Source organism: Manis pentadactyla, chromosome 12 (assembly GCF_030020395.1).
Source record: "Manis pentadactyla isolate mManPen7 chromosome 12, mManPen7.hap1, whole genome shotgun sequence".
Lineage (NCBI taxonomy): Eukaryota > Metazoa > Chordata > Mammalia > Pholidota > Manidae > Manis > Manis pentadactyla.
In genome coordinates this window covers 107,160,250-107,186,395 of record NC_080030.1, presented here as the reverse complement: position 1 = coordinate 107,186,395, position 26,146 = coordinate 107,160,250, and the positions used below count along the sequence as shown (strand labels likewise).

Sequence of the window (26,146 nt, the reverse complement as noted above, 5' to 3'; positions counted from 1 at the left end):
GTGCCCCCACCCAGTCTTGTCCCTCTGGCTGCTGTAGGCAGTGCTCCCGCCCTGGGTGAAGCACAGACTACTGGCCCCACTGGCTCTGCACCTCCATAGTAAGAGCTCGTAGGATTGTGTGGGGAGCTGTGGGGCCGGTGCTACCTGGGGTTGGCTGCTGTCCTTTCCTCTCTGCAGTTTCTAGAACTCTGTGTGACTGTGGCAGAGAGGCATCGCCGAGTCCAATCACGTGGCGAGGCAGGGGTGGAAGGGACGACTTAGGTCTTCAACTTTTAAAGTCCTTGAGCCTGTTCTGCTAACAACACCTTTAAAACAGTGTGCTCTCTGCTTTACCTTCTGTGCCCCACGGTCCCCAGGGCCTCCGCTTCCGATCGCGTTGCTTCTGGGGCTCATGTGCTCAAGTCGACCGGAGATGAGCGTTTGCTTCATTTTGCACCTGGAAACAGGACTTGGGAAGTGGGGAGGGTTTGCCCATGGGCGGCCTGAGGTCAGGGCCTGGTCTTCCTGGCGAACCTCAGCGCAGCGGCGAGTCCTAGGTTCCCACTTAGCGGAGAATCCTGAGTCAGCTGGCTGGGATTTGAGCTTGAGGTTTCAGGAAGCCCAAGTACTTCCCGTTTCTGGGCCTGCTGCTTGTCCTGTGCGCCTGCAGGCCGGCCAGAGGCCTGTGGTGCCTCCGATTTGCCTCAGCTGCCCTCTGGAGAGGCCTAGCTGGCCGCTCTCTCTGGAACACCAGTCCTCTTAAAGGACCTGATGGAGAGGCCCTTCGGCCCCACCCAGACCCCAAGGGGCCACACTAGAGAAAGTTTTCCTTTGGAAGCCCGGGGACATTCCAGAAGACACCAGTGGTCCCTGGAGGGGAAAGCATTTTGCTAAGGAATCACCACACCAGGTGCCCCCTGCTCACATTAACTGCCCCCGAGTCAGATTCTTGTGTGACCCCTTACTACCCATTTCTGACCAGGACCTCACAACACTCCTCTTCCGGAGGCTGGCCTCTCCTCAGCCCCCCACATCACCTCACTGCCTGCCCTCCATACTGCCTCCTGCCCTGGACTCTAGCTGCCCAGCTTGGTCCAGCTTTGAGGAGTCGGGGGAAGAGGGCCTGGGTGCCAGTCAGAACATCTCCCGGGGTGTTCAGACACAAGAGAACCCCAAAGAAAGGACCTCGTTCTCAGTCATCTGTCCGCTGGAATGCAGAAGCCCAGTGAGGTAGGCATCTCGGCCCTGGCGGGTCCCTGAACCGCTCTCCCATCACAAACCCTCTGAATGACCTGCCTTGGTGCTCAGCATGGGTCCCTCACCCAGAGGACAGTCTGGATTTTTAAAATTTTCCTCCCACCAAATTTGGCTTATTTTGAAAAATACTTCCAAGAGTCAGGCAGATGCATCTGTTGAGCTGTAATGCGCCCACTAGGAAATGACATTTTCTTAGGGTTCAAAGTTGGTCTCTCACCTTTTTTACGCTCCTTGTGAGCCAAGACTTTCCCCATCCCCGAGGAGCATTGTACCCCTTCTGGGCTGGGTCATTCAGGGTCAGCTGAGCAATGAAAGATCTTCACTAATGTGTCCGTTAAAGTGTTTCTTAGAACATTTTATTTTAAATGTTTAGAAGTTATGGTATTTGACTTTACATTCTTAGCTTGTTGCTGTTTGTAGACATAGTTTATACTATGGCCTGGCTAGGAAATAAGGATTTGCTAATACTTTCCATTTTTCTATTTAAAATTTTTTATTTATTTTTGAAGAATTGCATGCTCACTGTTGAGTGTTTGGAAAACGGAGGAAAATATTGAGAAAAAAATGATCCGCAAGCTTCCTCATTAGAGGTCATTAACATTTTGGCATATTTCCTTTCAGCTGCTTTATGGCATTTTTGAATTACGTAGTTGAGATATCCCCAGTGAACCTCCAAGTATGTTGTTATTGACTGGGTAGCCCTGTAATGAACAATTGATTTGGAATCTTTGCACATACTTTAATGCTTGGCTCCTTCTGTCAGTAGAGGTTTTGAAGGCATGTGTTGAGAAAAATGTGTAACGGTTGACTTCCTAGGTAGGTGTAATGAAAATAACAATAGTGATCAACGGTGATCCCAGTCCAGGTTACATTCAGGGTGTCTCTCATTTTCTCTGCAGCCTCTTGTGCAATGTAGCAATCCTTGAATAACAGCTCATGGTAATGCAAGGTCCGCTCACCAGGATTCCCATCCTCAGTCAGGCCTGGGATTCCCGCCTGCGCTTCATCTAAAATCAGCTGCCAAGTAAAAGACTTGTTAGCCCAGGGTCTTTGTTCTCCTGGCCTTTGCTCATTACAGGAACTGTGTATCACCATGGTGAAGGTGTGTGAGGCTCTGTAAGTGACTGAAGGATCGGGTTATAGGTCTTTGTAAGCTGAAAGTGATAAAAGAAGATCAAGATAGGCCTGTTTAAACATTGACGAAGTTCTTTCTGAGGTAGTTTGTACCCCTAGAAGTTGTCTCGATGAGCATTATTTCTCCCACCAATGGAAAGAAGTCTCGTAGGAATGTGTTAGAATTTAAAATTGTATCCAGACCACAAAATTGTATGCATCGGTGGTCTTTCACACAGCTGTGACATGCAGTCTCTGTTTACTAGATGGGAGTCATGGTTGCCATGGAAACTCATATAATACCGTCCAACCTTGGGGGCTCTGACTGCTCTTTCCTTTCTGTTACTTTTATCTTCTGTTACTTTGTATCCCTTCCCCCACAGGTTCCCAGAGCACCCCCTTCATCCCCCAGGTTCCCCGTCCCTACCTGTGTTGGCTACAATCCTGGTAAATAAGCTGTGCAGGGGGTGAGATCCCTGCACAGAGGGCAGCTCCCTGGCCCACAGTGGGGTGTGCAGTCCCCAGAGCACCGTGGGCCTCTCCTGATGGCGTGTTCTGGAGCATGGCCCTGACCTTTTGGAGCCTCAGGTCCCACACCTATAAAGCGAGTGGCTCGCTGAGGTCCCTTTTGGCTCTAAAACTGGGCCTCAGTTTCCTCACTGTAAAGCGAGACTAACAAGAGTTTCTGCCTCGTAGGCTTGTTAGCTTAAATAAGTTTGCTGAAAGCTCGTAACGCAGCGTGGGCTGTTGTTTGCATTGAGTCTCCATTGAGGGTGCAGAGCGCCGGGCAGTGCTGGGGGGAGCTGGGCGGGAAGGGCGCAGTGGGGTTTCTGCGGTCCAGGAGCCTGTGGACTCCCCCACTGCTAACCTCAGCCTGCCTGTAGCCAGGGACTCCCCCCGCGAAGCCATGAACACGCTCCTTTCAGCCCTTCTAGGTCTCTTTCCAAAGAAACTACTCCAAAACTACTCCCTCCAAACCCTTATCTCCCAGTCTGCTGCCCGGGAAGCTCAACCTAAGGGAAGTGATACAGAAATTTCCATGATGCATCAAGTGAAAAAAGCAAGGAGCAGGATCTTACTTCTCTGAATCCCTTTATGCTCTTAAAAATCACTGAGGACCCCCAAAGCTTGTGTATATAGCTGTCAGTATTCACTGTTAGAAGTTAAAACAAAAAATGCGTACATGTTTATTAATTCATTTAAAAATAACCATAATAAATCCAATGCAAGTGAATGCCAGTAACATTTTTTATGAAATATAACTATTTCCCCCAAGAAAAGTAGTGAAAAGAGTGGCACTATTCCTATTTTTGCAGATCTCTTTAATATCTGACTTTATAGAAGGCGGAATTTGTTTTTTTTATTAAGGTATCATTGATGTACAATCTTATGAAGGTTTCACATGAGCAACATTGTGGTTACTACATTCACCCATATTATCAAGTCCCCCCCCTCACACTCCATTGCAGTCACTGTCCATCAGTGTAGTAAGATGCCACAGAGTCACTACTTGTCTTCTCTGTGCTATACTGCCTAGAAGACAGGAATGTGTATATCTGCCTCTGTATTCAGTCTTTTGCAAAATAACATTGTATAGCCTCTGGAAAACTCCTGCAATAACATCTCAGTGTTAATGATGAAAATAATTCTGATCTCATGGACCTCCTGGAAAGGTCTTGGATGTCTGGTAAACTGGCTCTCCAAAAAGAAAAAAATTCCCACCACAGTCAGTTTCAAGCTACCAACTTGACTCCATTAGTAGCGGAGTTGTGGAGAGCAGAGATCTGTGCAAGCAGTGTAAGCTGGCCGTGGCGGCCGCTGCATACAAAGCTCACTTTGAGAACCTCTGGCACCGAATATCACTGGGAGGACGCGCAGGAATACTGACCCAGTAGCCTCCTAGGAGGGTGGCCTGATGAGGCAGTGACTTTTCTCCCAAATGCCCTTCTGTACCTTCGGAATTTTGTTTCACGTGCATATATATTACCTTGTCAGGAAAAAAAAAGACTAAGCATTTTCCTTTTTTAAAAATGAACTCTAAAAAATAGAAATTGAACTATAATTTTTAAATCTTTAAAGCTTTTCCATTTCTTTGTGTCATCCAGGAATTGGCTCTTCCTGAGCACCAGTGAATGGTTCTCATGTCCCTGTCTCCCCCTTGACCTCTTCCTGCCCTGAGCCAAGCGCCGGCCGATACTCAGGATTCAGATCGGCCGTGGCTCCACACGAGGCGCAGAGGTAGAGCCCTGGCAGTTACGGCCTTTACACAGCCGGTTGAAGCACCCTATCCTTTGCACTTGGTCTAAACTGAAGGCATGTCTGATAATATTCTGATCTCCCCCCGTGTCCATCTCTGCAAAAGGACAGAGACTGAGGCACTTTAATGAATTATATATACTCCCTCATGCCCTGCAACATTACCAAAAGCAAGCATTTTCACTTACTAAATTAACCACTGGAGACTGGTTGTGTTTGAAAGCTACTCTTGGATAGGTCATGGATGTGTTGGAACCTGGGGTATTTTAACCAGAAGCAGCAGCAAGCTGCATGTCTCCCTCAGTTAAGTGTTCCTCTGGGCTTGGTCAGGGGTTTCTGAGGGACGTGAGCAGCCACCTTTTGGAGAGAAAGAGCGGATTTTCTGGAACATGGAGCTGCATAGTTAGACTGTTTGACAGTGTGAGATGAGTGGTGAGAGGAATAAGGTTTTAAAAGGGAGAGAGGTTAAAGTGAGAAATTCTGCAAGTCGGGTGGGCCCAGGTTGCAGTCTCAGCCGCCTGGGCACGTGGTGCTGCCGCGGCCACAGCTGTGTACACGGCGTGCCCGGCGCCCACCCGGGATGCGCCCTTGTGCCCCTCACCTGGGCAGATGACTGGGAAGTGGAGGTGACTGTGTGGTGCTCACCTCTTCCTCCCCACTGTGGTGTGTTGGGGTGCCATCACGATGTCTGCTCGGGGTGTGGGGAGTGACCCACGCAGCCCTCTTCCAGAAGCAGTTCTGCATTGTGTCTGGTGGAGTCCAAGCACAGAGCAGACGGGCTTTGCAAGTAGCTGCACGGAGTTGAAGGGGATGTGGGTGCTCGGGCTACTGTTGGGCAGGTAGATCCAGGGCTGGAAACCGGCCCCTGCGTTCGTCGGAAGAATGAGGATTCTGTTCTCTCCTCTCCCAGACAGGAGAGGCTCACAGACTTGGCTTGAACCCTCTTAGCTGCTGTGGGGCCCTCGAACAAGCTGCCTGCCCTCTGTTCCCTCTTCTGCTCCCAGTAGTCAGATGTTTTATTTTGTGAAAATGATATGCAGATAGTTTTCTCCGGCGTCACTGAGATGTGGCTGGCAGGTAAAAGTTGTGTATATTGAAGACATGTGCTCTAGGTTTATTGGTCACATTGGGGTTAAGGTGGCTCAGGGTGAGGTGCAGGTGCCCGGGGCCTGGGCAGCGGGTGGCGGGTGTTCATGAGGACCCTCGCCTCACTGCCCTCCCCACAGCCAGGTGCGGTGGGGCCCAGGCCTTGCAGATGGGCAGTCCCCCAGCAACCCGGGGAGCATGGCTGCTTTGCAGGCTGGGAGGGAAGGGGCCCCCTGTACTGCGCTCTGGGCTCCTTCTGTGCTAATCTAGCATCTGTCCCTGGTCTATAAATGGCCATGGAAATGTTTTCCAAAGCAGATGCGCTCTGGGCCTCCTGAATGGCCGGGAAGCAGGCTGCGCCTCCCCCACAGCCCTGTGACCCCCACTGCAGGTGGCTCGCCACTCAGGGGGCTCAGAATTCAGGTACTAAACTGCCTGCTGGAGTGTCGCATGGTGGCTGCTCAGAAAACAGCCTTCCTGCTCACGATTCCGGCCCCAGCTGTGTGCAGCCGCCTCCGCACCACACCGCAGGCAGAGGAGTTGTCTGGACGGGTGTGGTGTGTGTGAGCTGGCCCGCACCCTTGCCCAGCACGTGGCGTTCTGTCTGCTGTGTTTTCTCACTGACCCTACTTTATTTCCTTCTAGGATTTGTTCTTCCTTTTAATGCTTTCTGAGCAAGAGTCTCTGTGCTTTTCCTTTCACCTTGACCTTTTCCCCCCCCAGATAAATCATTGCCATCTCCTCCTTGTCTCTTTTCTCCCCAGAATGTTGTATGTGTTGGGCGCTGTACCCTCTCGGCCCCTTCCTCATTCCTCCTGGGCTGCTGCTTAGCTCTTCTGCCCCAATTTGAGGGAGTGGGTCCTGGGACCATGTGGCAGGGCTTCCAAGGACAGCCGGCAGGCGCCGGGCGTTTGGGGGAGGCCTGCAGTGCCTCTCCTTAAGAGGCCCCCGGCCTGGCCTGGGAGGATGAGCCCTGAGTCGCTCCCTGGTCCGAACAGGGACCGAAGCTCACCTACTTCCCAGTGCTTCGCCTCTGGTCGAACAGTTCCTGGACTCCTGAATTTCACTTGCTGTTTGCTTTCCCCCAAAAGCACCTCCTGTGATATGTTTTTCAGATAAGACATAGCTTGGTAAGTGGGAATTGCCTTCCGTGCAATATTACTTTCAGAGAAATCTTACGTTTCCCATTCATGCCTCTGGAAATCAGTAATGACAGGCATGACAAGAATTGTGCTTGTCAAAAAGTTGTGACACACTGAGAATAGTGTGTCACACCCCGTGTAAGTGTTCCGTTGTCAGTGATCCTGAAGTCGTTGGAGTTGGGAGCTCAGATCCGGGGACTCTGGCACCCGGGCCCCCCCACCCCCTCAGCCGGCTGGAGCAGGACCACGCGCTGAATGCGCTCCTGAACTTGGCACGTGGCCTCCCTCCTCCTTGTAGGAATTTCCTAGGAGGCGCCCCTCAGCCCTGCTGTCCTCCGATCTGTGACCAGAATGGGAACTCAGACCTCCGTTCACAGTCGGCTTCATCGGCTGTGGGAATACGGCTCCCGTCATGTCGGCAGGAAAGGTGGTCCTGTGTATTTTTTCCCTAGTGTTCCTACGTCATTTATACCTTGTACTGTCTGTGGGCACACTGCTCTGTAATTTGGGGAGCCCCAAAGACTGAGTGGTGCTCTCAGTGACAGCGTCCGCTCTGTTCCTGCCGGGGCAGTGGGAGCCGGGCGGCAGCCCCTGCAGCCCCTGCGGGACACCACCAGCCCCTTCCTCGCGGTTCCCCTGTCAGTACAAAGGGTTTGGGCCTGTGTGGAGCTCAAGAGCTTTAAAAACCGTTAGCCCAATAAATCCAAAATATCATTTCAGCAGGCAGTCAATATAAAAAATTGAGATAATTTAGCATTCTTTTTGCTTTGCTGTCTTTGAAATCCGGTGTGTGTCTTACACGTGCAGCGTGTCTCCGTTTGGACTGGCCCCATCACCGGTCGTCGGTAGCACGTGACTAGCGGCTGCCATCCTGGACCACGCGGGTCTCCTCGGGCCACCTGGAGTCCTAAGGCCTCAGCTCAGGTCCACGGGGTCCGAGCGTCCGTCCTTAGGCAGCCTTTTCATTGTGTGGCTGGAATTTGTAAAGCAGAAACTAACAGGACATCATACAAACTGGAACCTTTACAGAAGACCTGGTTTTCTCGAATAATGTTCCACTAGCTCTGTAAGTGGCCCTTAGTCGGTGCTTTAAGGCCCATTCTGCCCACCTAAAGTCTTGGAGAAGCACTTCCAGGCGGACAGAAAGTCTGGCTGCCCCCGAGCATCAGCGGACGGCAGTGAGAGGACGTGGTTCTCCGGGAGGGCGCAGGGCGGCACGAGCCTGGTCCTCTCCTCCCCGGAGCCGCGCCTGGGAGGGTCGGGGGTGTTCTCGTGGGCAGGGTAGAGGAAGAAACAAGTCAAACAATAAGTCAAGACTTTGTCTTTGTCTTTTCATTTAGTGGAATAGAAGATGAACGCAACTGAATTCAGTGAAGATGTAGAGGAAGGTAAAAAAAAACTCTTTAAAAATATAACTTGATATTTTTTATTAGGTCATATATTCACATGGTTCAAATATAGAGATACATAATGAAAAATCCATGAAGTCCCCTCCCGCCTCCTGTTCCCTCCCGCCACCCATGCAAGTATCTTATTCCAGAGTGACTTTCTTAAAAGCATCATTTTAAAGATAGTATTTGTTTCTCTCCCTCCATCTCCTCTCCCTCCTCCAAAAAGACTTTAAATCCAGTTTTGAACAAAATGTTCTTTGAGCACGAATTTATTGTATAGCACTAATGTGGTGAGATAAAAAATTACGTGGTTGGCAAGTGCAGTTTTCCTGTGCCTAGACACTGTTGTCTGAGTGGTAAGGTCAAAGGGCAGCCCACTGTCACCCAGAGAACTGCCGGCTGCCCAGCGGCCTTTCCTGCTGAGCCCTATCTCTTCTCTGTCACAGTTCTAAAAAATAACCCTGTGAAAGTGGAGGCCGAGGTCGAAGATGCTGCCCTTGACTGCTCGGTGAATTCCAGGTCTTCTGAGAAGCACCCCCTGGACAGCGTCTTCACTGCCCTCCAGGATGTCAGCAAGCGAAAGCCGGGTGGCGACGGCCAGCCTGACTCCGTCCCCAGCGTGAAGAGGCGGCGGCTGATTCCCGAGGTGAGGTCGCAGCCCTCCCCACTGTTGGCTTCAGCGCTGACCCCCTGATGAGATGCCCAGCCTCTGCCCGGGGGCAGCCGGGCGGTTGTTGAACCCTCGGGCATGAGCAGGCATTCATTCCGGCTGACCCATCTCTGACTTCACTTTCTCGAAGGTTCTAAGGGCAATTTCTATTTGTGTCTGGATTCGTTATCGGGGAAGGGAAGTCTTCACGCTGCAGCCGCTTTTAAGCTCTTATTTTGCTTTGCTTCACAGGGAAAGCAAGAGCTTGTTGATAGCAGGGACTTGAGGTAAACACCTACCACATTTTACATAGAACACACTTTATGTAGATTTCTGGAAAAGTTGAGGGTTAGCAGATCTTTCCTGAATCAGATTCATCTTTTATATCTATGAGGGGAGCTTGTTCGGTGAATCTTTTTATAAAGGAAAATTCTTTTACAAGCCTGTTTCTCTAAACCTACCTATCTTATGAGTTTGCTTTATTTCTTAATCACCTGTTTGTACTGAACTTCGCTAAATTCTGAGAAAGTGAAATGGAACCGGGCATGGTGGTCCCCTCTCACAGCCTGGAGTCCTGATGGGAGGTGAGACATGCGCGCAAAATAGCTAAGACTGACGGGCGAGGGGCAGCTTTTGGGGATGAGGCGTCCGTCCTGGGCTGCCTCCCCATGAGCCAGCAGGTCACACCTTAAACTTTTAGAAAAATGTTTTCCCAAGCTCTCCATCCCAAACACACACACATACACACACTCTCTCTCTCTCTCACACTCACCCACTCACTCTTCGGGGGACCCAGACATGCATCTCCACTTCCACGTGGCTGTCCGAAGGAGCCGCGTGTTCACAGCCTCTTACCCTTGTCCAGAACACCGTGTTATCAGCCCCAGGCTCTTCGGGTTATTACAGGTTTGTTTGTAATTCTCCTCTATTGGATGCTAGGGTAGATCCAGATTAAATTGGGAATTTATGGATTTTAGAGATTCAGTGAGTCTGCAATAAATAACAACTATCCTTTAAGTAGCAAAATGATGAGATAAAGATTTTCACCAGATTTAAATGTACATGTTTACGTTACATTATAACGAAGACCAATCTATATTCTACGTCATAGAACATTGATATGTTAATTTTTTTATTTGGGTTTTATCCCCAGCTTTGTTGAGATGTAATTCACATACTATATAATTCACCAATTTAAATTGTGCAATCTAGTGTTGTTTGTGTAGTCCCGGAGTTCTGTGACAATTACTACAATGGGTTTTAGACCATTTTCATCGCCCCACAAAGAAATCCTACACCTGCTGGCAGTCACTCCCCATTCCCCTAACCCGTAGCTCCCAGCAGCCACTCATCTAGTTCTCTCTCTGGGGATTTGCTTATTCTGGACATTTTATATAAGTGGTATCATAGAATATGTGGCCTTTGTGTCTGGCTGCTTTTACTTGACATGGTGTTTCCAAGTTCCATTTGCGCTGTAGCACGTGTCGGATCTTGTTCCTGTGGCCAAACAGCGTTCCGTCGCGTGGGTAGACCACCTTCTGTTTATGCGTTCGTCAGCTGATGGACACCTGGGTTGTCTCCATTTTTGACCATCATGAATAATACTTAAGCAATACATTTGAAGAAACCTGTAATGCCCGGGGAGAGGGTGTGGGGGAGTTGAATTATTTAATACCCGTGTGAGCATTTAAAATGATAAATTTAGAAATATCTGCCCTTGCCTCTGGCTTCCAAAACCAGCCACTTGCTGCTGCATACTTTGTGACTCTGGGGAAAGTTTCATGTGTGGATGGCAGTTTCCAGGGCAGAAAGTAATGGCTGCAAATTAAAACTTGGGTTTTGTTCTGCTGTGGCAAGTGAAAGCTACAAGGTGGTCAGCAGAATAGCTTGTTTAAAACACATTTAACCATTTGCCTTTTCTTCCGTTCTACTTTAAACCATACTGTATTATCCTTTCGCTTAATGATTGGTATACAGATGTTTCCCCCTCTTGTGTTACCATAATCAGTGTCACAGGGGCCGTTCACATGCATAAACTGGCTGCTCTTCTGTGCATGTGTGTGGGGGTCAGATTCCCGGAGGTTATTACTCTGAAAGTGTTGAGAAGTTGGAGAAGCACTATGTTCTTCAAGGAACTCATAAAAACGTATTCTGTGTGTCACATTTCTGCTTATGATCAGTTCTGCAAACCCCTTCAAGTTAGCAAGGAAAGCCAGAGTTCAAAAATGAAGCACAGAGTCGAGTGTACCGGTTCACCTTTGTTGTGTGACAAACCACCCCCAAACTTAGCCCCTTAAAACAACCACTGTTGTACTTGCTCACGGTTCCGTGGGTCATCTGGCGGCCCCTCTGATCCAGCCTGACAGTGGGGCCGGGTGACCTGGGCTGACCTCACTCCCCTCTCTCAGGCCTCCCTGGGCTGCCGGGATGACCGCAGCATCCCTTTAAGCACCTTCTCACCTTCCAAGAGGCCTGCCCAGGCTTGTCCACAGGGTGTGGAAGAGCTCCTAGGAGCGGGAGAGGCCAAGCTCCAGAGCACCGACTTCTCACGCCTCTGCTTGCCTCATGCTTGCTCACGTCTGCCTGGGCAAAGCGGGTCGTGTGTCGGACGTAGACTCCATCCTTCATGGCAGGAGCAACAAAGTCACCTTGCAAAGGCGCTCGTGCACACGGATGGGGGACAGTTCAGCATGGCGAGGAGCGACAAGCTCACAGCAGGAAGGAAGTGGGACCAGGCAGCAGTCGGTTGTGGCCTCCGTGGACAGCCCGAGGTGGCTCCATTGCCTCACTGCAAAGGTGCTGCCACTCTTTATCCTTTCATGGGACACGTTTTTGTTGTCATGGCCTCATGGAGAAGGGGCATCTTCATATTCTCAGGAGCAGAAAGGGAAGGAGAAGGCTCGTAGGATTTGTGTTAGTCGCACCCATCATTCTGTGAAGCGAGTCAGGAAATAACCCGGCACTGGCTCAAGCTCCGTCATGGTCCTGCTGGAGGGCTCTCCTGGCCCGTCACACCACTGACGCCGCGAGGGCTGTGGGGATCTTCCTGATGTGGTCACGCAGCAAGTTTTGTCTGGCCAGAGCTTGTAGCGTCGTCCAGGAAGTCTGACATGTTTGGAGAGAAAGGGATTCAGAGTGTAGGTGAATATTTGTTCATATTCTCATCGATCACATATGTTTACTTTTCAGTGAACTGGATGCAGCAGGCAGTTCCAACACATTCGATTTTGGAGAGGAAAAGATATGTTTAGTCCTGGGTTTAATTTTGGGAGTTTTACTAGCTTCGTTCATTTTCATTACTTCATATAAAGTAAGATTGGTACCTGTGCACCCCTTCCTGTTCTGTAAAAATATATACATGAATACGAACCTTTTGAGATTCTTGAGCTCCTTGTAGAAAGGTGTCATGTGAACTCAGGCAGTATTTCCTTTTATAAGTTTGTTCAAGTTGATGTGTCAGTAAATCAATAGCCTCAGAACCGTGGGGACTTAGGAAACCCATCAGTTCTATGACATGATAGCGTATGTTGATGTCTCAAAACAGGACTAGTCCTGATTCAGAGTGCGCAGCCCTTTCTCCTTCCCCCCGAGTTTTCTCTGACCCTTCCTCATATGTGGGAGCTTCAGCATCTCACCCAAGGGAGACGGGAGGAGCCGGCAGTCATCCCGGAAACAGAGGAAGCGCGTTAAGTCACTGGTGCACGCGCAGCCCGTTCCCTGTCTCACCCCACTTAGTCTAAACCACACACCAGTGATGAGAGTGCTACTACCCCCCCAGATCAGTGAGCAGACTCGGGCACGGATGGTGAGTGCCAGGGTGCCAGTGGGGCGGCCTTCCTCCCGCAGTGACCGGCACACTCAGCTCCCTGCTCCCTGTCCCGGGAGGTGAGCCCCTGCTTCTGTGACGTAGCCCGTAGGCAATAGTGAATGCCAGAACGAGCAGAGACATGACCCAGATGGGGGGGGGGGCATGCTCCACGGGGCCTTCTGCCAGTTACAGGACCTCCCTGCCTCTCGGGTCCGGCTGTGAGGAGGAGCAAGCCTGCTCGCCTTCCTGGTTTGTCGTGGGCATCGCTGAGGGGGCCCATATTGGGGGCTCAGCACAGGGCCTGCCCCTTGTCAGCTTCCAGAAGTGTTTATTTACTACCGCGCAGGCTCCATCTCTGACTCCGGCCCTTGTGGTCGGTGTCTAGCTGCCTCCCTCCCCGTTTATCCAAACCAGAATGGTGTGGAGTTGCCAAGGGAAGCCATCTGACGCCCTCAGGGGACCGCAGGCCTGAGCACCCTTGCTTCTGAACACCGTCCAAGCCAGAAGGTAGACCCCCTTCCGTCTTCTCCCCCCAGCGCCAAGGGAAGCGGGGGACGGGAGGGCTGAGGGGCTCCCAGTGAAGCTCCGCCATCCCCGGTGTCTCGCCGTGGATGTCATTTAGAATAGCACTTGGCAAAATAAAACCTCCCTCAAAAAACCGAACAAAAGGCTGTAGAAAGACTTGACGCCTCCTCTGGAAAAGGCTTCCCAGCCAGGTACCGCAGCTGCGGGGGGACTAGTAGCTGACGTTTTATTGGGGGTCATGTCTTTGGTCATGGAAGTGGGAGTGATGGTCGGGAGCTTCATGCGGGCAGAGGGCAGCTGTGTTCTGGCGCTTTTTTGTTTCTTTGTTTTTCATCCTGAAGTGTCATCATGGGTTGTTTTTAACTGGAGAACAGAAGTGCCGTCCCATCCATCAGGACAGAGGTGCTGGCCTCCCAAGGGTCAGGTGCCGCGGTGCCGGCGGGGCTGCGTGATGGTCCCCCGCCCCCACAGCAGACGGGTGCTCTGGCCGCTCCTGTTTGATGAGGTGTAGATTATTAGCACTGCCAAGCCGGCTAGATTTGGCTAGATTTGGCACCATGATGTTAAACACCATGTGGTGGCCTGAAGGGCTGTGGGGTATTTGCAAGGAGCTGAGAGCATCCTTTGAGGATGTCCCGCCCTGGTATTTTGCCGTCCCCTCTGGGCTTCCTCTTCTCCCTCCCTTGCAGTTGCTCTACCCCACCCCCCCATGCCTATTTCTTCAGGCCTCACAGCAGCTCCACCCTCCCCGCGCACTGCCCGCAGTACACCGACGACCCACAGGGTGAAAGCCGCGACAGCAGAGACTGTATCGGGCTTGCTCCCTGGGGCCCCAGGGCCTCGCACAGTGCCGGCCAGACGCTGGGCGCTCAGTAGTACAACGGGAGGGTCAGGAGCGTCTACCCCCCGTGCAGCTGAAAATCCAAGGATAACTTTTGACTCCCCCAAAACTTAACTAATAGCCTGCTGCCTACCTGGAGCCTGAAGATAACAGTCAGCTAACACATTTTATGTGTTACACGTATTATATAGTATATACTGTGTTTTTACAACAAAGTGAGCTAGAGGAAAGAAAATGTTTTTTCAGATTGTCACAAATCTCCAGAGAAGTTTCTAGTATACTTATTTAAAAATGCACTCAACTGGCCAGTGCATTCCAAGCCCATGGTTTTCAAGGGTCACCTGTACCAATTTATCGGCTCTGTGTGGTAGAGCTCTTCCGTGTCTCACGGATGACTATCTGGTCATTTAATGATGAAGATGGTGATGATGAAGACAAAACTTCTGTTGGAAATGAAAAAGGCAGGCATCACCCCTGCCTTGACTGTTTGTGGTGGGGGTGGCGCCAGTGCCCTGGCAGCCATGTCCCATGGTCTGCACCTGACGCCCCATTAGCTCTCTGCTCCCTCTCTTTTGCAGGCCCGCTTCTCTCTTGGTGTTCCAGTGTGCTGACTCTGTGGGCACTGTGCCCACTCCTCACCCATCCAGCTGAATTCAGTGACTGCTGTTGCTTGCATTTGGGGTCCTAAGCAAGAGATTTAATTCTTGAAGCATCTCCTTGGTGACCCAGACTCTTGCGGGGACTCCCCTAAATAGTCTCCTACCCTCCCTTGCAAGCCAACATCACCCACTTTGTTCAGATTCTGCAGCCGAGAGCTTTTGGGCATCCCTTCTGGAGCGTGAGGGTGCGAGGGGTAGGAGGAAGTGCCCTGGGCAGAGCCAGGGTGGGTGCTGGCACCGCCGAGCCTGAGCTGGCAGCAGACTTCCCAGATGGTTGGGGGGTGAGCCTCGGAGCCTTGGGAATGGTGTCAGCCGGGCACCCAGTGCCAGGGAGCACAGATTTAAGGATTGATCAGCAGCAGCAAAGGCCGCCAGCCCGTCGTCGCCTTGGCAGCATTTGTGGCAGTAACTGGAACACCGCACTGACAGGACACCAGTGTGAGACCATCTAAGAACTTTCTCGTTGGCACTTGTGCTGTGTTTTGTGTTGAATTGTGTAGCCAGGGTTTCTGGGAGTGAAGAATGTTGCCCTCTACTGGGACTCTAACTTAATATTTTATTCAAGCAAGTTAGCCAAAAACGGTTCTATATATGGCAATGTTTCTAACGTGCTTCGTAGAAACTGAAATATTTTTATTAATGAGGCTGAATATTGAGAGTGATAGAGGGGCTTTCCAGCTATGATGCGCTCTGGCCTTCCGCCTGCCAAAGGAATGTGGGGGAGTCAGGTGACTTCCATGCATCGAGGTGGGTCACCCAGGAGCGGTCCCCGGGGCTAGGGGCAGATCGCCCTCTTGTCCGTGTGCTTGTCGCGTGGCATGAGTTCTGGTGTCTCTGCACGGAACCTTATTTCAAGTGTATCAGTGGGGTCACTTGTTGCAGAGAAAGGACCCCTTCTCTAAACTAACTCTTAAAGTAGTTATGACTTTTTTTTTAAATGATTGGCATTACAACTCAAATTTCTGTTGTTAAAACCTCATGGTACTCTCACAACCCCTGGGACCTCCAAAACTATTTTGGTTTAGTAGAATTTAATGGTAAGTAAGTTGCTAAAAGTCTAGTTTACAGCCTACAGGCACTAGCAGGTAGGGCACTTTTAATTTATCGGGGCAGTGCATTTCAGCAGTGACCCATAAGCCCACCTTGTAGACAAATACGGCTCACATACATGGATTTGTATGTAAATATACAGACACAGAGGAATGAAACAGAACTTTCCCAGTTTACTTACTGTTGGCAGTGCACACTGATATTTTCTATTTTCTTCCTTCCATGCTGCCTTTTTTTTTTTCTTTTTTACTCCCTCCATCCCTCTTCTTACACTGGTCATGATGCACCACATCAACTCCATCATTTATTAAAGGGTCATGAACCACAGTTCTAAACACTACATTTGTGGATAAAGATTTTCAGCCCATCCTTTTTTCTCCGGGTTTCTGGGGTGTGTGTGGGTGTGGGTGGGTGTGTCAGAGTGGGTAAAATTGTAATATCCCAGAATCACTCGCCTGGTTTTAGTGCATCTCCATATCAACAGGCGTTCCTAAGTTCCTAAGGGGTGGAGAGAAGTTGTGCATCTCCATATCAATGGGTAATTACCTGGGCGACAGAGGGCTTATCTGAACCTGAGGAGTTGGGAGGAGGCTTTCGCTTTCTTCTGCCAGAGCAGACGGGAGACGTGCCCCCCGCCCCCCAACCGCAGTTTGTAAGCGGTAACTGGGTTTTAAACTTTATTTCTCCCTTTGACTGATTTCGGTTTCAGCTAGGTGTTTTGCCCCGGGATTTCCTCTCCCCAGAGTTACATTCAAAAACAGCTTTATTAAGTTAGAACTGGAATACAGACACTTTAACCTTCTTTCCCCCTCAATCCCCTTCATAATCCTATGCTTTCTGCCTGATAGCAGGACAAAAGAACTATGAAGAGCGCGACCTCCACCTTCAGCTCAGTTATCCTGTGCTCCGCCCCTGCCCCGGCCTTTAGGGCAAACGGCTGTCCAGGGAGGACCTTCCCCGAGTGGCTTGTCCCCTGACTGTAGGAAAGGCCTCCTCTGGTTCACGGCTGAGAGTAGTCCTGATAACTAGCTTAATAAAAGTCCCACTGTATTTACTACCTCTGCTCTGACTTGGGAATAGCATTGCCTAATAATAATCATATTGTAACTGTATTTATTAATCATGATGAATCAGGCAGAGCTCAGTGCCTTATGTACATTATCTCATTAAGTCCTCACAACCACCCTGTGAGATAGGAGCCTTTATCCATCCCTGAGTTACACACAGGGAGCTGAAACAGGAAGATCCCGTGATTGCCTAAGGTCACACAGAGGACAACATGAGCTGAGCTTTGATCCACTGTCAGTACCTCTACAGACAGGGCACTCGTGAAGCTAGTGCCTATCTGAACAGCTTTTCTCGGGCGTATGTCTGAGAGCTGCACAGCACCTTGCCCCACTTTACCTCCAGGTGGTCGACAAACATTCATTGAGCCCTTCTGTGTCCCAGGCACTTGGCCAGGTCCTGGAGTAGACTCGGGAGTGACGTGGTGCCGCCACAGAACCATCGTGCAGTGTGATGAGGATGGCACTGCTTGGGGAGGAAGCCCCGGAGGGAGGGGGGCAGGTGGCAGGCTGCCCCGACCCCGGCACGCCCCTGGTCCTCTGTCTTTGGGAGTTGCTGGGAATGAGGGCGTAGGGAGCCGGGTGCCTCTGACCCTTCAGACAAACCCTGGAGAAAGTATTGGCCAGCTCCATGGGAGAACTCAAACACAAGATTTCCTTTACCTTCAGGTCCTGAGAGAATAAAATAGCTTTCTCTAATATGAGGCAGATTGTCTTCTAAAAGAGAGGGTCCAGGAAGCAATCCATTAATGTAATGAAATGTAACGTGGGAAGGTTAGAAAAGTTTCACATGTTTATGTGGCTTTGTGGCCTGTTTTCACCCTGGGCCTACATTCTGCTCACCTGCCGTTCATAAAGCTGGTGGCCTCTTAAGATCTGCTTTGCCTACATTTTTGTAGGTTACAGGAGAAAAACACATCATGTACTGTTTGGTGCTGGCATTAGTTATCTGAAAGCTTGCAAATGACATTGCATCTGCCTGGATAAGATCAACTGAGATCAACTGAGATGAGACGCTGTCCTCCAGGCTGGCTATTTGAGGACAAACGGCCCCTGGAGCTCGTTAGAAATGCGGATCCCAGGTCAGAATGTGCAGTGGAGCCAGGCCCCCCCGGGGATTCATATGTCCCGTGGTGTGCCGGAAGGACTGGGCGGGGCCCGGCTGGCCGGCCTGGTTCCCGGGTGCGGCAGTATTGAGTGTGGCCATTCTGCAGCTGCCGGCTCCCACTCTTACCCGCATCAGCCCTGCTCCCTCGACACCCACCAGGGCTCACCAGGTAGCTCTCCCGCTTAATTAAACCCTCAAAAATAGAATCCAGTGTTCAGGGGACAAATTTGACATTTGTCAAAAACAGCTTTATTAAGTTAGAACTGAAATACCATGAATGGCACATATTGAAAACATACCATTTAGTTAAGTTCCGCCATATGTATTTACCGGTGAAACCGTCCCCTAGTCAAGGCAGTGGACACAGGCATCAGTCCCTACCGTGAAGTCCTCAGGCGCTGGCGTGCAGCGCCCTCCCTCCCCCAGGTGGCTGCTGACCTGCTTTCCTTCTGTAGAATTTTATGTGAATGCAGCACAGGCTCTTTGACTCTCTCACACGGCATGATTATTTTGAGACTCATTGGCACTGTGTGTATCAGTCCTATTGCTGAGTAGTGTTCCATTGTATGAGTGTAACACAGCTTGTTTACATACTTGTTGATAAAAATTTAGGTGTTTCCAGTTTGGAGCTTTTTACAAATATGGCTGCCTTGAGCATTTGCGTACAGGTCTTTGTGACCATGTGCTCTCCTTTGCTCGGTAAATAAGTACCTAGGAATGGAATACCAGGATCATATGGTATGTGCATGTGTAATTTGTTTGGAAACCACCGTTTGCACAGTGCTCATACCATTTTGTCCCCCGCAGCAGGGTGTGAGAGCTCCAAACCCCCCGACATCACCTCCAGCACTTGGTAATACCCAGTTCCAGGCAGATGACGTGGTATCTCAGTGTGGCTTGAATTGGCATGTTGCTAATGAGCATCTCTCTATGGGCTTGACATTTATGTATCATCTTTGAAGTGTTTATTGAAATCATTAGGTTATATGTCATTATTGAATTAGAGGGTTATTTATGTATTCCGGATTTGAATCCCTTTTTCATTCTTTCAACAGTGTGTTTTGAAAAGCAGAAGTTTCAAATTTTAATGGAGTCCAGTATATTAATTTGTTCCTTTATGGGTCATGCTTGTGGTGTTGTATCTAAGAAATACTTACCTAACCAAGGTCCTAGAGGAATTCTCTAACATTTTCTTCTAGAAGGGTTAGAACTTTGTTAGCTTTTACATTTACACCCACAGTCTATTTTGAGTTTTTTATATGCTAACATGTAGGATAAAAGTTTTATTATTTTTTGCATGTGTATAACCAGTTGTTGAAAAGATAATCCTTTCTCCTTTATTGACAAGATAATCCTTTCTCCACTGAATTGCCATTGAACCTGTGTCAAATCACTTGTTTTGACAAATAAGCCCCTTAAAATGGCCCGTGCCTGGCAGTAGGGGAAACTGCTGATGAAGGCGTGGAGACTTGACTGCTGGCCAGTGGAGGAACTTGGACTCGAGCTTTTGGGTGTCTGAAGGGTAACTTGAGCTTGCCCTGGGAGTCCAGCAAGAAGGTGCCGTCCGTGGGCGAGCTGGGGTCACTTTGGTAGGGCGCAGTTCCCTCGTGGCCCTCTGTTGAGCAAGGCTGGGTGAGAGAGAGCAAGCACCCTTCTTGGTGCATAGGAGGGCCCTGTTATTGTACAGTGGGTGCGTAGGAGAGCCGGGCTTGACTGTCTCCAGGGATCCCGGTTGTGAAGAGCTTTGGGACCAGTAAGGAGATCGAGACTTAGAGACGTGGACGGTCCCATCGCTTCAGGAAATCCACAGTCATATGGGCTCAGGGGGCGTTCTGGGTTGCCTCTCCCGGTCCCCTCCCTCGGTACCCCCCAGACGAGAAGCGCCTCTGGGCTGTGGCAGGCTCAGTCAGGCCGTTGCTCTCTAGCCCCCAGGTTCTGTTTCCCGCTGTGCCTCTCAGGAGCTGTCCAGCGTGCAGACCCCCGCTCTGCTAGAGGCTGCAGACCCGAGGGCTCCTCGCTGCCTTCTGGAGCTGGCATGGGCAGGCCTGGGCCGGTGAGGTGACCTGCCAGGGGCGGGGCGCACCCAGAAGCTCCTGTGGCCTCTCCCACCCCCAGCAGTGTTCTTAGCCCACCCTGCCGACATCTGTGCTCGGTGTCCTGTCGGGCTCTGTGGGCGGGAAGTTGAGACCTCCTGGGTCCAGCCTGAGGCTCTTGGGTTATAGGCATCGGGGTGCATTCCTGCTCTGGAGAGTGGCTCCAGGGTGAGGGAAGCTGCTGCTCCCGTGATCCTGGGGTTGACCTTGGGCCGTGTGTGTGTGTGTGTGTGTGAGCGAGAGAGAGAGACACACACACAGACCCGTGTCCAGCGCAGTACATCAGGACACCCACCAACATGCCTTTGTCTTCCAGGCGCTCCTCGCAGGCATGCGGAACCGGGAGAACAGCTCGCCCTGCCAGGGCAACGGGGAGCAGGCGGCCAGGGGCAGGGGCCTGGGCTCCGCGTGGCCGGCGGAGGAGGGGCCCTGCAGCGACGTGAGCATCCCCTCCTACAAGAAGCCTCTGTACGGCATCTCGCACAAGATCCTGGAGAAGAAGAACCCTCCCTCCGGGGACGTGCTGAGCCCCTACGAGCCCCTGGAGAAGGCCATCCCCAGCCACAGCCCCTCGCCGCTGCGGCTCCTGAACGAGCCCCAGAAGCGGGACTGCGGCAGTGCCCCCGCGGCCGCCGACGGGGACCCCAACATCTACTTCCTGATCCAGAAGATGTTCTACATGCTCAACACGCTCTCCTCCAACATGTCGCAGCTGCACAGCAAGGTGGACCTGCTCTCGCTGGAGGTGAGCCGCATCAAGAAGCAGGTGAGCCCCGCCGAGATGGTGGCCAGGTTCCAGCCGCCGCCCGAGTACCAGCTCACGGCGGCCGAGCTCAAGCAGATCGCGGACCAGAGCCTGTCGGGCGGCGACCTGGCCTGCCGCGTGCTGGTGCAGCTCTTCCCCGAGCTCTTCAGCGACGTGGACTTCGCCCGCGGCTGCAGCGCCTGCGGCTTCGCGGCCAAGCGGCGGCTGGAGTCGCTGCAGCTGCAGCTCGTGCGCGACTACGTGGAGGTGTACTACCCCGCCGTGCGGGACCTGGCCGTGTGGCAGGCCGAGTGCGTGCCGCAGCTCAACGACTTCTTCAGCCGCTTCTGGGCGCAGCGCGAGATGGAGGACGGCCAGCCGGGCGGCCCTGGGGCCGGCTTCTTTGAGGCGGAGCCGGCGGACGCCGCCCACTTCCTGGACGGCAAGGACCCGGAGGAGGCCCTGTCCCTGGACCGCAGCAGCACCGTCGCCTCCGACCCCGCGGTGGACGCGCGCGACCTCACCGAGTTCCTGGACGAGGCCTCCTCGCCCGGCGAGTTCGCCGTCTTCCTGCTCCGCCGCCTCTTCCCCGAGCTCTTCGACCGCCGGAAGCTCGGCGAGCAGTTCAGCTGCTACGGGGACGGCGGCCGGCAGGAGCTGGACCCGCAGCGGCTGCAGATCATCCGCAACTACACGGAGATCTACTTCCCCGATGTGCAGGAGGAGGAGGCCTGGCTGCAGCAGTGCGCGCAGCGCATCGACGACGAGCTGGAGGGCCTGGGGCCGGACGCGGGCAGCGAGGGCGAGCCCCCGCGCGACGACTGCTACGACTCGTCCAGCCTGCCCGACGACGTCTCGGTGGTCAAGGTGGAGGACGGCCTGGAGGGCGAGCGGCCTGGCCGGCGGTCCAAGAAGATCTGGCTGGTGCCCATCGACTTCGACAAGCTGCAGATCCCGCAGCCCGACTTTGAGGTGCCAGGCGCCGACTGCCTGCTCAGCAGGGAGCAGCTGCGTGGCATCTACGAGAGCAGCCTGTCCATCGGCAACTTCGCGTCGCGCCTGCTGGTGCACCTGTTCCCCGAGCTCTTCACGCACGAGAACCTGCGCAAACAGTACAACTGCAGCGGCTCGCTGGGCAAGAAGCAGCTGGACCCCGCGCGCATCAAGCTCATCCGCCACTACGTGCAGCTGCTCTACCCCCGCGCCAAGAACGACCGCGTCTGGACGCTGGAGTTCGTGGGCAAACTGGACGAGCGCTGCCGGCGCCGCGACACCGAGCAGAGGCGCTCCTACCAGCAGCAGCGCCGGGGCCACGGACCGGGCCCCGAGAGCAGGGACCTGGCGAGCTACCCAGTCAATCCCGAGAGGTTCCGGGAGGAGTTCGAAGGGCCGCCGCTGCCGCCCGAGAGGAGCAGCAAGGACTTCTGCAAGATCCCGCTGGACGAGCTGGTGGTGCCGCCGCCCGACTTCCCGGCGCCCGCGCAGCACCTGCTGTCGGACAAGGAGGTGCGCGAGATCGTGCAGCAGAGCCTGTCGGTGGGCAACTTCGCCGCGCGGCTGCTCGTGCGCCTCTTCCCCGAGCTCTTCACGGCCGAGAACCTCCGGCTGCAGTACAACCACTCGGGGGCCTGCAACAAGAAGCAGCTGGACCCCACGCGGCTGCGGCTCATCCGGCACTACGTGGAGGCCGTGTACCCGGTGGAGAAGATGGAGGAGGTGTGGCACTACGAGTGCATCCCCAGCATCGACGAGCGCTGCCGCCGCCCCAACAGGAAGAAGTGCGACATCCTCAAGAAGGCCAAGAAGGTGGAGAAGTGACGGCCGGCGGCCCCCGCAGCGGGCGGACGCGCAGCGCAGGGGGGCGGGCGGGGCGGCCTTGCTTGGGCGCGGGCCCTGCGCTCAGCCCGACCGCCCGGGCCCCGCGGAGCAGGCAGGCAGGCAGGCAGGCAGGCCGGCCGCGGGGTGGGGCCCCCGTCCCCTGGGCCGTGTCCCGTCCGTCCCGCGCAATGCGGAAGGCATAGTCGGCTGCCTTGTTCCTCCTCCCACGTTTTACATCTTCCATTCTTACCAGTCTTTTTTATCAAAAACCTTTTTAATTACAAAGGAACCCTTTTAAAAGAATCACTGGGCCCTTTGGAGGCCATTTTACTTAGGGAAAAAAATCTTTTAAATAATTGAGATGAAGTACTGTAAGATGACGTCAGTTGCTGGGAATTTTTTTTTTTTTTTTTTTAAGATGGTTTCAGAATTATGAAATCTTTAGAAGTGCCAGGTTTGTGCATGAAGGCCAGGAGCTTCGGGAGGCATAGAGACCAATTTTGCTAACCTTGTCTTTTGCATCTGATACGGGAAGGGTCAGGAGGCTCCTTGGACAGGGCGGGGAGAGTGTGTGGCCCCGTCGCCCCTGTGGAGCCGGGGGGTGGGGGGACCTGCGCTGGCCCGGCAGAACGTTGGGCTTGCTCTGCAGACGAGAACACTGGATGACGATGACACGAATGTAGGTAGACGTAGAAGCACGGGCACAGTGTCTGCGTTTGAGCTGTGCCCTCCCACTGCCCCCTCCCCGCGAGGACGCTGCCGGGGCGCAGACACAGTTCCTTGGACAGCATTGTGTAGGGGAGGGGACTACTGGGCTTCTTGTTTGGTTTAAGGATGGGCCCCTTAGGGCTCACCAAGAACTGTTCACTTTCTCGTGTGTGTGTGTCTATATAAAACTGGGTTCTTGGAGCTGCATGGTGGCTTCACCACACCCTAGTGTGAGCTCCCCCGATTTGTAGCACACCCTTGTTCCTCAGTGTGGGCCCAGGCCGAAGGTCCTCCTGGGGTACCTGGCCCTGGAAGGACACAGATAATCTCAGGTGGGGCTGCCGTGTCCCCTCCGAGGGTCCACTCAGAGCTGCCCCTAAGGTCCTCCGGAAGGACCTCTGGCCAGTCCCTTGGCCTCGGGTGAGACAGCTCTGCTTCCCACACTGGTTGGGAAGGTCAGATGTCTTCAGGCCAGGGGCATTGCTCCCCAGGACTTCCAGCCAAGAAATTCTCCAGGTACAATGCTGAAAAGTAATACTCTCACCTACCTGATTTTGGGGTCTACATGCCTAGGGGGAAAAGGAAACAGCTAACCCACACCGACTGCATCACAACAGAAACCCGGGAAACGAATGGAATCCTACAGGGTAGTTACAGACTGAATAACCTAACAGCTTAATATTTTGTCATCTTAAAATGCAGAAAGAATAGAAACAATCTGTGAATTTTCTTCATACAGCTTATGAGGACCTCTGTTCCCCTGGCTGTATGACATAATGTTGCCTGCACCAAGCAGGCATGTTTTTCTGATGTGACAGAATTTTGAGCAGCGTAAAGTTGCTGATCGAACTTTAGTATTTGCTTTTAAGTGTCATTTACAGATTATTTCTCTTGAAACTGCAGACCTAAATTATTGAAATGTAGAAATGCACGGGGACATTCACGCCCACACCCACCCACCCATGTACACACACTTCTTACTAAAACACCTAAGTGAGATGAAGGGGACCTTCATGCACAATAAGCTCATCCTCTTTGCACCTGGAAAAAATAAGGGACTGAAGTAGCCAGGGCTGCCCCCCCACACCCACACCCTGGGCCTTTCTCTATGCCTTAGTCTCTCCAATATGTGCGTGCGCACATGCCCTTCCCAAAGATGGCGGAGGCGCTTTCGCCCACCGGCCCTGCTGGTTGGAGGGTGCCGTGGAGTTTGTTCTGGTCTCTAGGATGTATCCAAGAGGATTCCAAGCCATGTGACAATTGCCCTGCTTTCTAGAGGGTGGAATGTGACCCTGCAAGTTCAGAAGCACAATCATTTGTTAATAATAATTTTAAAAATCCTGTCTACCCATGTTAGAGAAAATCAGCAGGTTCAAAGAATAAAATGTGTCTCCTTATAGCCTCGAGCATGTTCAGCTTTTAGAAACCATATTTTGGTGGTTTCCTTAGTACCTTTCCCATGTAGGGCTTCTCCCCCCCAAATCTTAGAGTCCCTTCCAGTGAAGAGAGGGGGACGCACTCTGGGAGTCGTTTCCTGTCCCTCTGCCTGTCTCATCAGGAAACGCCTGCAGGTCCGGGGCTGTCTGTGTGGCGTCCTCAGTTCTCCAGCCATACAGGTGGGCTCCAGGGGCAGTTTTTTACATGAAGCAATAGAAATACAAAATACTTATTTTTTTTTCAAAATGTAACGTTTTCCATTAAATGTGTGGGCAAACCCCTTCCTCCTTTCCATGGAAATACTTTGATTTTTCCTTGTTTGTTTTTGGAGGGTTTTGTTTTTGTTTTTGTTTTGGGCCTGGTATCCAGAGGACTAAAGAATTAGCACAGACACATTTTGATGTTCAGTGAAATAGCAAGTCACGTGGGTGGTAGTGGCCCCGTTTTCCCTGTTAGCAGGGTTTGAAAGAATGAGTGAGGTGGTCGTGAGTGTGCTGGGTGTTCTGAGCCTGCTTCAGGTCACTTTGACTGTCTCCATGGCAGCCAATGTTTGACAGGGAATAAAGTCTAAAGTCTTGTCTAGTGTCCAGGGCGCTAGCATGCCCTCCCCGTTCAGTGTTGGCCCCAAACCTTTCTTTTTAAGTTTTGGGGGGAGGGGGTACCCCATCAGCAGCGATCATCAACAGCCAATGGGATCTACGTAGCGGTGAAGGAGGGACTGCTGCTTGGGTTCCTGTCCAGATGGCCTCCGTTTCCACCTTTGCCCCCAAATGTTTGCTTCCTGCTTGATTGTGGGGGGGTCCTGGGACCCCTGATTGGAGGTCACAGCTCTCACCCTGCCTGGCTGTGTGGCTAGACCTTAAGAGGTGGGGGTGGGGGCCAAGGGGCTCTTCACGGCCATTTGGAAATATTTGCCTTGTGTAGATCCAGCCTTAATGTTTTTCTGACATCCTGGTGATAGCAGACCCTGCACAAAGTGGGTATCAGATTTAATACTGTGAGGAGACAAAATAATGAGAATAGTTTTACCAAAGATCATGAAATGCCACGTAATGTCTGTATTTTACCATTGATTTGAGTGCATCCTTAGAAAACTGAATGTAACAAAAACCCAGGACACTTTTGGAAACTGTGTGCTCTCTAGCGACTTTGTGTGAATTTTTATACAAGCACTGTTTAATGAGTTACATAAAATGTTATAAAAATAGAAAAATGTATGGTCTTGTAACATCTTATTTGCTCACGGCATAGGTCTGTCAGAGCATGTCTCCGTCTGTCCGTCCGTGTGCCCCCCACTCCCCGCCCGCCCAGGGGATCTTCCATGAGGCCCCGTGAACGCTCAGGCGCCCACCCTGGGTGTCGGGGTACAGCTCGCAGGACTGAGAACGCTGCGCCCCGGCCCTGCCATGGGGTGCCG

At 52.1% G+C, this 26,146-nt stretch overlaps 1 protein-coding gene across 2 annotated transcripts in view; it reads left to right on the top strand.

Annotated features, from left to right (window-relative positions):
• Positions 1–25,946, top strand: part of BEND3 (BEN domain containing 3) — a 30,594-nt gene extending 4,648 nt beyond the window's left edge. The window contains exons 2-4 of one of the 2 annotated variants that reach the window (XM_036902891.2): positions 8,174–8,221; positions 8,671–8,870; positions 20,338–25,946. In XM_036902891.2, coding sequence (XP_036758786.2) covers positions 8,185–8,221; positions 8,671–8,870; positions 20,338–22,584 — 2,484 coding nt within the window. In that variant the 5' untranslated portion in view covers positions 8,174–8,184 and the 3' untranslated portion in view covers positions 22,585–25,946. Of the gene's footprint in view, positions 1–4,713; positions 8,222–8,670; positions 8,871–20,337 lie in introns of those variants that run through there. The other variant, XM_057489463.1, reaches the window with a different exon arrangement.
• Positions 25,947–26,146: the final 200 nt, after the last annotated feature.